This window comes from Trachurus trachurus (genome assembly GCF_905171665.1).
Source record: "Trachurus trachurus genome assembly, chromosome: 17".
Taxonomy (NCBI): domain Eukaryota; kingdom Metazoa; phylum Chordata; class Actinopteri; order Carangiformes; family Carangidae; genus Trachurus; species Trachurus trachurus.
This window is the reverse complement of record NC_139900.1, coordinates 21,194,164-21,206,978: the sequence shown is the minus strand read 5'-3', so window position 1 is coordinate 21,206,978 and position 12,815 is coordinate 21,194,164. Positions and strand designations below refer to the sequence as shown.

At 41.1% G+C, this 12,815-nt stretch overlaps 1 protein-coding gene across 1 annotated transcript in view; it reads right to left on the bottom strand.

Moving 5' to 3' along the window:
* Positions 1–12,815, bottom strand: part of astn1 (astrotactin 1) — a gene marked incomplete at both ends in the record, with an annotated part of 556,709 nt that overhangs the window by 224,377 nt on the left and 319,517 nt on the right. Inside the window, one exon of the mRNA XM_083991516.1 lies at positions 1,316–1,420. Coding sequence (XP_083847642.1) covers positions 1,316–1,420 — 105 coding nt within the window. The remainder of the gene's footprint in view (positions 1–1,315; positions 1,421–12,815) is intronic.

Below are 12,815 nucleotides of genomic sequence, written 5' to 3'. Positions count from 1 at the left end.
GAGGATTTAAGTGACTTTCACTTAATCTAGCAACACCAGGAAGTTTACATTTATGCTTTTGAAATATCAGAATGGATTTTCATTATGTTACAGAGTCATGTAGCCCTCAGGATGACATTACACATTAGTAAACCTCTGACCTGTCAAGTAGCACGGTGACCAGGTCAAAGTAGCAATGCTACAACATTGTATCTACTAAATATTGGCATGTTGCTTTGGAATTGATAGCAATTTAGTATTCTGACACACAGTATGACACTGATTTGAACAACATGTCAACATGTTTTTTTCATCAACAAACTGGCATTTCCCATCATTATTACATCATCAGACATCTCACAATGTCCCACTAATGTAAAGTGAGGGGGACACTGGAAACTACTGAACTGTTAAAAGCTTGTTATACATCTAGAGAACACCATGTTAATACTGTTTGGACACATCTGTCTTCATAAACACTCTGACTCAGTGAGTGCTGGATATTAATGGATATTTAAAGTGATTATGAGTTATTATGTAGTTAATGGTTTCAGTTAGCAGCCAGTGGACACTGCCTTCCAGCTCTGTGTCCCTCTCGAGCAACTTCTTCTTGTCTTTTTGCCCCTTTAAAGTGAGATTTTGCTAATTTGTGATTTAATATAAGTGTAGTTAAACCTATTAAGAGTCTTTCAGAGCAACCATCTAAGCATCACAGCTGAACAGCACCTGCACAGTCTATTCTTTATAAGAGTTTGCATAATGGAACCAACTTGAAGCTTTTAAGCACTTACATTGCAAAATTGCCAGGAACGCACCCTGTGGTGAGAGTTTTATATGTTCAAGAATTTTATGATTGTAAAACTGCTCCTGCTGTTAATAGGAGTAGATTTAGGGAGGTGTGTTGCTCTGTGCGCACATTATTCTCTCACCGTTCACTTTCTTCACGAGCACAGTGTGTAAAGACTCTCAAAAAGCCTTTAAAAGAAGTTTGGCATTGAAAGATGAGTTGATAAAAAAGAAGTCACTACAGTTTCTTTAAGCCGAGACAATGGCTGCCAGTCTGATCAAAAGATGGCAGTGGGTTAAGTTAATTACACAGCCGATGGAAAAAATGAAAAGTAAACAAAGTACCCAAGCTGTTATGATGAGCTGCTAACCTTGATGTGTCAGATTAATTACAATGTTATAAATTATTGATAGCCAGCGTTGTTTGTCTCGGCGATGAACGTGAGTTTATGCCACGGAGACGGGAGCGTGGTCTCCTCCGGCATAAATAAACAATCAGCAATAACAAATTATATATATAATTAATTTCTAGAAGCGCGGGCTGATTTACCTTGAGAGAGGACCCACTGATTGAGCTTGACGTGGTACAACACAGAGCGGAGGCTCCAGTGCTGGACGAGGGGGTAGCCGGACACCTCGCTGTAGTTCACCATACCTGCAGGAACACACAGACAGATAAACACCGTTATTAACAAGGATGCGGTCCTCGGCGCCAGATTAAAGCGCGGCGGCCCAGGGTTGCTCGCCACCACCACCACCACGCCTGTAATTGATAATGGTAACATTAATGCAATATTTACTCCTCCATATTGCGGAGGGGAGATTGCAATCTTCAAAGGGTGGCCCCACGTTTCATTCTTGTTTACTCTACCTGAAGAATCGGGAAGAATATTGAATAAATATTAATATCATATTAGATGACAGGAGAGAGGAGCTAGCAGAGTCTCCAATGTCGGATCAAAGTGGAGGATGATCTGAGAACAGGGGATGGCGACATTAACGTACGGCCTATTCAGAAATGGTGATGCAGTGGAGTCAGTAGGCTGAGGGCTTCAGTGTTAGATGGAAGCAGTGGGGTTGGGGGGGGGGGGGGTATCTCACTTGAATATACAACGCTCATAAACAAGAATATTTTCACACCTTACACTTATCTTGTGTCACATATACATCCTGCTTTTCCCCTCCAAGGGCTCATTCATGCTCCCTCTAGAAAAACATTCCCGCTACACATCCTCTAGAAAATAGCTCAGGATCAAAGGTTCCTGACAACATAGCGACAAACATGGCATAGTAATAATGTAACTGTCAAGAAAAAGGGAAAAATGAAAGTGAAAGCAGCATTGTGGATAGTATTGGTTATGAGGGAATTAAATACAACTTATATGTGTTATACGTCTCTATATCTCATTACATTGCGCTTATTCTGTTTTCATAAAACTCAGATGAAATGAATGCAGCGTACAGGAGCCTGTGTGTCCTACTGTATGTATCTAATGCTGAGCATGAATGAGTCTTTCACCATTTCTCACACCTCCATGCCCTTTCTTTCTTTACCATGAATCAATTTCTTTTTTTCAGTTGCACTTGCAGGGTTCTGTAAGCTTTATGTTATGGCTTAGAAAGTGAATAGATACGAGGGAATGTAGCATCAAAAGCAAATCTAAACCCATCAGGGTGGATTCTGACTTGTTATAATATCACGCGGCCATAATATACAACAGAATCAACATGAGACAACAGCAGCAGCGTATTCTGAAGAACCACTGATTGCTTCTGTGACACACACACACACACACAGGGCCCTAGTTTGGTGGCGCAGCGCAGGTGGCGCAAGGTAGCGCAGCCGGTCTAATGCAAGTTTCGACCAGCGCAGCCTAGCGCAAAGTCAGATTGGCAGATTGGTAGATCGCGCTGTGCTGAGATAGGCGTGGCCGCGCAGCAGGGGGAGGCCTCACAGATTCAGCTTGGTGCAGTGGAAGTTTCGTGCGAAAATGTCCCGCCGAGGTTGCGCTGAAAGCTGGCCACGTCAAACCAGGTCTACTCTCAGCGCAGGGCGAAGCGCAGCAGGTGCAGTGGAAGTTGGCTGACTGACCTGCAGTGCACACACGTCACCAAGACCTCACAGGCAGGTTTCCACAGTTCCAGGCACATTTCAATGCAATAAATATCCACAATAACCACTATTTAATGCAACTAATGGAATCAACACGTGAATTTATCAAAGCAGAGATCAAAGGCTGTCGGCACGCGTAATGGAAACTCCACCTGTATTAACACAGCAGGGACGAACTGGCACTGAAAAGCAGCTGTGGATGTCCCAAGAGAAGGACTAAGGGTGGATGACTGCATTTTGCTGCCGTGTTGAGATACGCACTGTGCCCTTGTGATGATCCGCTTTATTTATTTATTTACTTATTAATTTATTAATGGGCGAGTCGTCACGCAGCCGTAATGAAAAACAAAACACAAATCATCATCTCTCTTAGCCCACCACAACAGCCTCGGTATCAGATAGTCAGTATATAGCCTATACTCAGGATCTCTCATCACAGAAAAAAAAGAGACGGACAAACAGAGAGAGAGAGAGAGAGCGTCCTTTACGCTGATTTCATCCCGCATGGTGTTTGTTTATGTTGTGATTAGTGTACACCTCTCATCTGTCTTACACAGGGAACAATACATTGAATTGAATAAATGTGAGTTTCTTTATTAGTTTATTAGTTGTTTTTTACTCTGGGCAGCGGTTCTCAGTGTATCAGATCAAACCTGATTAAGGATATTAGTAAACTCATTATTCGGTCACTCTGAGCTCGGACCTCGGGACCAAAACAGCTGTTTCCTCCTGGGAGAGGTTCGGCCACTGGCGTCGCTGTCTCCTCCGTCCATGTCCAAGTATAAAATAACAAACTTGCAGCACGCATCGCCCGCGGCGCAGTTAAAGGTGAGGAGAGGAGCTCATTTGATTGGTGAAGATCCGAATCGGCCTTTCTCTCCTCCTCCTGTCTCCCTCCCGCCCTCTCTCCTCCCTCTTTGCCGTTTGCGCCGGTAGGAGGGACGAGGGGAGGGCTTACGCTGGCATAAGTCAGGCTGCGCTGCCCACCAAACTTGCGAAATGGACCTGGACACGCCTCGTTGGCGTGGCGAAGCTGCGCTGAGCTTAGACTTCGCTCAGTCTAGGAAACTAGGGCCCATAATCTGAATTTACTGAGGAGCTCTCTCTCATTACATTGACTTCCGTTTTACGTACCCCTGAAAAATACCTTTGTTTTTTCTGTTTTATTGTCTTTATTTATAAGAAATATGAAGGTAGTATCTTAACTGGATCGTTACAGAAAATAAAAAATTATGAAATTTTAAATGGGAGCCAATGGGTGAGCACTATGAGGTCAGTGAGCGAGCCGTGCCCCTAAAGGCCCATATACAGTAGCGACGGGCCTGGGCTTTAGTGATTTGGATTGGTTAGTTAATCTGCATTTCTCCCTTTATACTGTATTGTTTCTGAAAGTTTTATTTTTGACATCCCACTGTTTATTATGCCTTATGCAAGCAGTAAAAATAAATATTATCCATGACCCTTAGTGTTTCATAATCATTCCAATGAGTTTTTAGAATGCACATTCGTTCACCTTTATACTAATTAGGAGAGTATCTGCCATGATCACAGAGCATGCAGTGATCAGAGAGGGGACAAACTGTGAAACAGCAAAACAACTTAAAAACTCCTAATTCAGTAGCTGCGACCTCTTACAAAAAGGATAATATTTGGAATTTTTTTTAACTGCAAGTGTCCCACTTTGACAGTAGGTGGGTCACATTTGACGCATAATTAAAAAATAATTAAACTGTTGTCACAACCTAGACTCCATCACACAAACAAGAAGAATTTTTGTTCGGAGGGGTAAAAAAACAGCTGCTTGGCTACAGTTGATAATTGGCGGCATCTGATTATTATTTTTACTTGATTATTTGTCCATGTGTCTCGGAAACAGTGACAGTCCAATAAAACGCCCTGAGGTCAAACTGCTTGTTTTGTTTGACCAAAACATGTTTTAATGATCTAAAACTGAGAAAGTAGAGATGTTTGATATTTGCCACTCTAGAATTAGTGAATGTTTGATACTGTACGTCTCATTGATGAATAATGACTCAAAAAATACCCAGGTTATCAAAGCTACAAGGCTAAAAAAAAAATCTAAAATCTTCCTCTCTCCTCACCGTCTGTATTAACACAGTATACCAAACATTCAGGTGTCAGGCTTCTCATTTTTTGCCTACACTCTCTTTGTAAATTAAAAAAGACAAACAAACATCACCAGCAGCAGATTTTATCAGCTGTAGCCAGTGAACATGTTGGATAATGCTGGAAGTGATTTGCCAAAAGGTCAAAATAAAGCTTTCAGGCTGGTGTCGGCTTTTACCAAAACCAATTTTAAATTAAAAGTGAGAGGAAAAACCACGATGTAGAATCATTGAGCAGAACTGGAGGGTGAAGATCAACAAAGAGGGAAAACCTTTTCTAGTTAAATTATTCTAGTTAAATTATCATTCTGCATAATGTCATTTGACATGTCATGGATTATCACAGCCTGGTTAGGTTTAGGAAAATAAAAATATTAGTTTTGGGTGGACCTTTATTAAAGGGATAGTTTTTAACGTTTGGGCAAATTGGCCCATTGCCATAATCCCTATAATCTGGAGTAGGTTCATTACATTAAATTTAATTGTCGGTGCAAGCTACTTTTAGAATGGCGCCGGAGCAGAGCTGCGAGCTGCTCAGAGCTACGCTACAGACTAGTGCTGCACGATTTGATAAAAATGTGTGATTGCGATTATAATGGAAAATATTGCGATTTGCGATTGCGATTACAATATTGTAAATTAATGCTGTAATTAGTCTATTTGTTTGATTATTAAGCACAACACAGGAAATAACCATATTTTAGGAGTGTATTTCTTAAAGCAGAAGTGAGTGATATATTTGTGTTAATATAAGTCTTAAATAGTTATATCTTCCGACAGCAATCACTTACATAGAGTGTTTGGTCTGAATCACGGGTCTCTCAGTCCCTCTGCTCTGCTCTGAGTCGAAGAGAAAACATTTATCGTATCCTACAGTTTTTATCCAATGAGGAGAGAGAACGGCATGCAGGGCTGTGTGTGCAGCCAAGGGACGCCGTGAATGTGGCGACGTAGGGACGAGGACTGTTATGGTGCGTTCAAGGAAACTCTTATTTTTCCGACCTGTGAAGTCGTACCAGTTCGATCTGGTACTTAGACTGTACAAAAAGACGTACTGGTACGATTTCACGGGTCGGAAGTTACGAGTGGCCGTTATAGTGACTTTCACCGGTAAAACAGGTCGGAAAAACATGAGTGGGTTGCCTGGAACGCTACAAAGTCGTAAGTTGTGACTTGAAGCTGTAATTTATTATTTCAAAAGCCTGCCTGGAACGCAGCATTAGCGAAAACTACCGGATCACTCACTTCTGCTTTAAATAATAAGTGTTAAATTACAGTTAAAAGAAAACCAAACACCGGAGCTTTCTGGTTGTTCGCCCCAACAAGCAAACACAAAGTCGTTTTTTTTTAAACGCACCGCACCTGTTGCGGAGGAAAACACAGTTCGCTCCCTGCTGCAAAGGTCCAGACTTGTCCAGACCCGCTGTCACCGCGGGGGGACGGTCCTGCAGCGCACGGAGGCTGTCTGCCGGCCGGGTCGTCACGTGATCAGACTTGCTGGTCACGTGACTATCGACGGAGTCTGCTATGCTGCACACATTAGCGGCTGCACTCCACACACTGCAGGAGAGATAGTCCCGTTTACAGGCTCACGCGGCCGCACATTTATGTACTTTAAATTGCCAATCGCACTCTTTTGTGCGATTACGTAATTACACGGCGTGTCATCGCGATTGCGATTCGATTAATCGTGCAGCACTACTACAGACCACGCTACCATGCTATGAGATAATAAGTTACGAGACCGATTTGTAAGGTAAATTCATGCAAAACCGCTGATGTGCGTTCCCGTCGGGGGCAGTTTTTCGGCAAGCAGTCTCTGCATTTGCCTCGTCTCATAAATCCCATTATTATCTCATAGCGTGGTGAATGTGCAGGTCACAACTTGTCCACCAGAGCGTTTTGGAGTTGTTGGATTGTGTATTTGATGAGGGAAACCAAGAAATCTAATTAGCCTCCATAGTGTAGTTTTGAGCAGTTCTTCAGGAAAAGGTTCATTACAATTAAAGGTTTCAAAGGAGGTTTAATCGAAAGCAACTGGACTTAGTTGTTTGTCTAGGAAGACGTTTCACCTCTCATCCAAGAGGCTTCATCAGTTCATGTACGCAGCTGACCAGGCTGGGACTGGTCCAACTATCTGGTGTGGAGACTCACTATTTAACCTCTTGTGTGGGCGTTTCAGGGTTAAATAGTGAGTCTCCACACCAGATAGTTGGACCAGTCCCAGCCTGGTCAGCTGCGTACATGAACTGATGAAGCCTCTTGGATGAGAGGTGAAACGTCTTCCTAGACAAACAACTAAGTCCAGTTGCTTTCGATTAAACCTCCTTTGAAATACTATGACCTGGACAAATGAGAATATTCACCAGCCTACAATTAAAGGTATCGAACCTACTCCTAAAACCATTAGGGATTATGGCAATGGGCCAAATTGCCAAAATGTTGAACTATCCCTTTAACATGGTTACGATAAAAAACAAAAATGATGATCACCCAGTTTAGTCTGAGGAACATTCAAGGTTAAAAAAAAGAAGAAGAAAAAAAGAACTATTATTTTCACAAGGGAACAGTCTCCCATGTCCAAGTCTACATCCTGAAGCAGACTGATCCAACCTTTGTTACAGTGAAAAACACTCTAAAAACACAGTGTACACAGGAACTCCCTCAGGAGCTCAGGCCAAAAACAGCTAAAAAAAAAAAAGGAGTCAGTACTGAATTTAGGCAGGAACACAACTCTAAAAAAAATGACTCTAACAAGTTTGCTGCATCAACTTAAAACATGGCTATAATGCACCAAAGTTGTTTCTGCTACACCAAAGTGGCTGAAATCAAACAGACAATTAAAAGGCATTCAAAATAAACTCAGATTAGAACTAATGAAAAGTATTTAGGCTATTGCACAAAATGACAAATCAAATGTTCCTTTCCTCACTCTGCCAACACATGGCACAGTTTCCAATCAAATCTGAGCATTACTTACTTTTAAACTGTAATGAAACTGTAATGAAACTATAACCCTAATTGATTTCACTATGGCTTTAGAAAGATTTGGATTCTGTCAGAAAGTTTGAAATTGGATTCATATTTGATGAAATACTATCAAACTAAAATCGCTTGAGCATTACAAGTCAATATCCAATCCTATTCCTCAGTCGGTGTAAATCTATGTACTGTGAGCTGTGAGCTGTGGGACACCACTTAAACACCTCGCTGTAGCTGTATGTAATACTGCCAGCACATCGTTCACGTGTGCTTTAAAACAGTGTTTCTTTAGAGCTCAGTATATTATCTATATTGATTTTGTCTCGCTTATCAATGCCTTTCCTGGCTGAAATCAATAAGGCTACAGGACGTCAACAAAATGCGAATGTTTATCATTCTGACGCGCCGCGCGCTCCATCGAATGTTATGCATGCACGCGCGCTGCTCCACTGACCAATGACCTTTCATCTCATCTATGGCGACAAATGGTCAGCAGCAAATAAAACGCAGCATAGACAGAAATGAATCAGCAGTCAGACACATGGGGAAACAGGTAAACATGTATCATTCAATGAAGTGGGACACACCTAAGTTAGTGTTACAGGACCACCCGCTTTTTTATTCAAAGATTCATGTACTTACTACTTACACTTAAAATAAACATGATTTGTGAGTGAATAAATAATCTTTATCTATTTTTTCTCTTGATGCTACAGATATTAACACATTTTATTCCAACAAACATTCCCTTTATCTGGAATAATCTTTCCGTCTAACACTTCCATCACTGACAGGACCTCTATTTTTACATAAGAGTGCAGGATCAGGGCTTTAACATTAACATCACTTATATCAGCCATAAACAGAGGTGCAGAATATAAATCATCTTGTCTCCCATGGCAACTGACGACTGTGTCATGCTGCACCGGTGGGATTACAGCCATATATCACTGTGACTGCTCCCACCGTGTTCACAAGCACATCCAGAAGGTATCTGGGTAATGCTGGTGACTGAGACATGTTTCCTGCGAAACCACAGAAATGGGAGGAGGGGGGAGGAGGAGGAGGAGGAGACGGAGGGAGGGAAATGAGAAGGGAGCGTGTGGGAGAACAGGGGAGAGCTGGAGATTTGGTTGAGCGTGTGAGAGATAAATTGAGACATGAGAGAAGACAATATAAAAAGGCGAGGGCAGTCTGAGGTGTATCTACTGTGTGAATGCTAGGAAGGAAAATGATAGAATCTGGATAAAGAAGAGCATCACTGTCATCTCCAGTGAAGGGCGGTGGTTTGTGTACACTGTGCAGATAAGAAACCAACATGGAGAGTTTGTGATACATATTCAGAACTGAAGACTGTCTGAGGCCCTGACTACTGGAAATCACATTCATTCCATATATTACTACATTTTCTCTCCCAATTACATTGGGGTGGTAATGCAATCACTGGCTAGATTGTGTTCACTGTCTCATTCGTGAACTACACCAGTGTCATGGAAGCCAGTGGTTCTGCATAGGTTTAAGCCACTTCAGTTAAAGGGACAACGAGGAGTTTCTATTTGGTTATAAAAAAGTATCACGTTAATGTGGATGAATCTCCGCTACCCACACTTGTTAATGGGCCCATTTTCGATAAATAGCCTATATCGTTTTGTCTCTATCGTTATTTTGTTATTATTAGTGGTGGCGGAAATGCTGGTCGAGCCGACCAGCGTTTCTTTACTTTCTGTTTCGTGGCGAATCATGACAATAACGTCGCCAAATTGCCGTTTATGGTCGGAACTACGACGGTATGTGATCGTCTTCGAACCTCTGACTTTAATTCTTGCTGAATGAAAACATGAGTCTGTCTTGCGCCGGTCAAAGAATTTCACGGTGTGTGCGGAGGCTCATAAATGTAGTGTGAAAACGCTTCGCTTTTCCAAAACTCCTCGTTGTCCCTTTAAGGTTAAAGGGATGGTTCAACATTTTGGCAAATTGGCCCATTGCCATACTCCCTGTAGTCTTGGGAGTAGGTGTGTTACCTTTAATTGGCGGTGCAAGCTTTAGAACGGCGGAGCAGAGCCGCAAGCTGCTCAGAACTACGCTATGGAGGTTAATGGAATTTCTGGTTTCACTCATACACAATCCAACAACTCCAAAACGCTCTCATGGTCAAGTTGTGACCTGCACATTCACCACGCTATGAGATAATAACAGAACGTTACGAGACGGTTGGAAAACTGCCCCCGACGGGAATGCGCATCAGCGGACTTGCATGAATTTACCTCGAAAACAACTCTGTCTCGTAACGTTCTGTTATTATCTCATAGCATGGTGAATGTGCAGGTCACAACTTGTCCACCAGAGCATTTTGGAGTTGTTGTATTTGATGAGTTTGATGAGGGAAACCAAGAAATCCCATTAGCCTCCGTAGTGTAGCTCTGAGCAGCTCCTCTGCTCCGCCGTTCTAAAAATAGCTTGCACCGACAAGGTAACAATCCTACTCCTAAGGCTATAGGGATTATGGCAATGGGCCAATTTGCCAAAATGTTGAACTATCCGTTTAAGAAAAATGTGATTTGGAATAAATTGTAATAAACAAAAAAAGATGACTTTTCCCTAATCTTTGCCACTTGCTATGAGTGTCTTAGAATAACCACGAAAGTGTCAGAAAGTGGAAAAGTAATTTGAAGTGAATACTGTAGACTGAATAACGGCGAGAAAACATTTTCCAGGGAGATTTTACGCTCTGTATCAATGCACTTACACACATAAAAAAGGAACATATCCTCATTAGTTTTTTAGTTTAATTTAATTCAGTTACAATTACATGAATGAAATTTCTAATAAATCCTTCTTAGATTAGATTTTATTCGTCTGTGGTGAAATTAACACTTTGAGGGAGTTTTTCTTTATTATTATTCAAAGGAAAAAAAATAAAACTGCAAATTTGGTCCAAAAGGTTCAGGGATGGGGGTTTAATGTTGATCAGGTAATATGGGGTTCATCACAGGTCTACAGTCTACAGGTAACAGCAGTCCTTTGGTCATGAACATTAGCATATTGTAACCTTTCAAATACTACAGCAATTTCAGTATGAGACAGTTTGATAATAGCTGGCCTTAAATTGAATGTGGTCCTTTGAAATAAAGAAGGTACATTATAGAACTTGACTACACAGCATATACTATCAGGTTATTGTGTGTCTGTGTATCAGTGTGTATTTTACATCACAGTACATGGTCATTTTTCTATTGCTGCTTTTAACTGATAAAACTCCCCTTTCACTACTGCAGCAGAGACAAACACTATCCACAGACTGAGTTTGTTGTATTTTATGTGGGTGTCTTTGTCAACACATAATAGACAAGACAAGGCTGATGTGTGTGCACAAACTAAAAACAAATGAAAGGAAACTTGTATAGGTTATCTTTTAATCTGATAACTTGTTTACAATTGTATATTATTCATACCTTGTAGGTGTAGATGAGGGCGGACGTAGGGTTTTTGTTATGTTTTGATGTTTTTTTTTCTCTTTGTCAGTGGTATGATTATAAAAAGCTGGGAATAAAATATTTCACAAATACACTACCTTCCAAATGTATTACAAGTGTGAACCTTTAAGCTTCACAGACCTACACTCAGTCAGTGATTATAGTAAATAATTAGGGAACACATGTCTGAGTGTGTTGAGGTAAATATATTACTATGTGAACACATCCAGTAGTGGGCAAACACTACTTGCAAACACTGTAGCTTGATTACATATTGATGCAGGGGTTTCTGCCAATTGGTCATAGGGAAGCATTAAACAAATAACTGTTGTCTGAACCGTCTGTGAAATGATGAAGTGCTGCATGTTAGCAAACATAATATTAAGCAAAATCCATTTTCTTTTTTTATTGTATGCAATAAAATTATGTGCAATCATAACGTAATGTAATCGATAGTGGAGTGTTGAAGTCTTAATAAGACATTCTTATTCCAATGCATGGCTATACAGTTATGCATTATGGATTTTTTTCTTTCTATCTAATTTATCACTATTATATTATCATTAGGAGTGCCATACCTTTATCATGTTCTGATGAAAAGTGAATATTTATACCCATCTATATTCTAGTTTGTAATTCCATCTACCAAAAGTAGATGAAATAATCAAATACAAAAGCTAAAAACATACATTATTTGGGACGTTGGCATAGCCTACATGAGAGACCCTCTGTCTCTATTACTGCAGAGGCGGTGGAGTGGAAAATAATAATATAAATGATTGATTATTGATCTTAAAAAAAACATTTACAATTGATAACAATTAAGAGCCAAATCAGTCTCATCATTTAGATAGCACACGGTACAGTACATATGCTGCTTATTTTATAACCTGCACTGATCACTTGGTACTTTGTGTAGGAATTACTCCCATCTAGCGTTGCGGTTGTATATCACAAGCAACTCAATCGTATTTTTCATGCTGCATTCACCTGAAATTGGGCAGACGGCAGACGGACGACAGCTGCTGCACGTAACGTCATAAACAAGCCTCTATGTAAACAAGTGGTCCGTCAGCACAAAGCAAAACAATACACGTGACAATATGTTGTCATGGCGATGTGGTATTGTTGACCTGACCCACGTTTTACCGGCTTTCTCTGGACTTCTGTGACTAAAATGACATCTGGTTTGTTATCGACGGCCGTCTGCCCAACTGCAGGTGAATGCAGCATCAGTGTAACGCTCCATTCCTCCTCACTGCGTTACCGCGGTGACTTTTCACAGATGCCACCTCGACCTGAGCCGACAGCTCCGGTGTCTCCGCTGAGTTCCCGTGGTTTCCTACCGTCACGCTG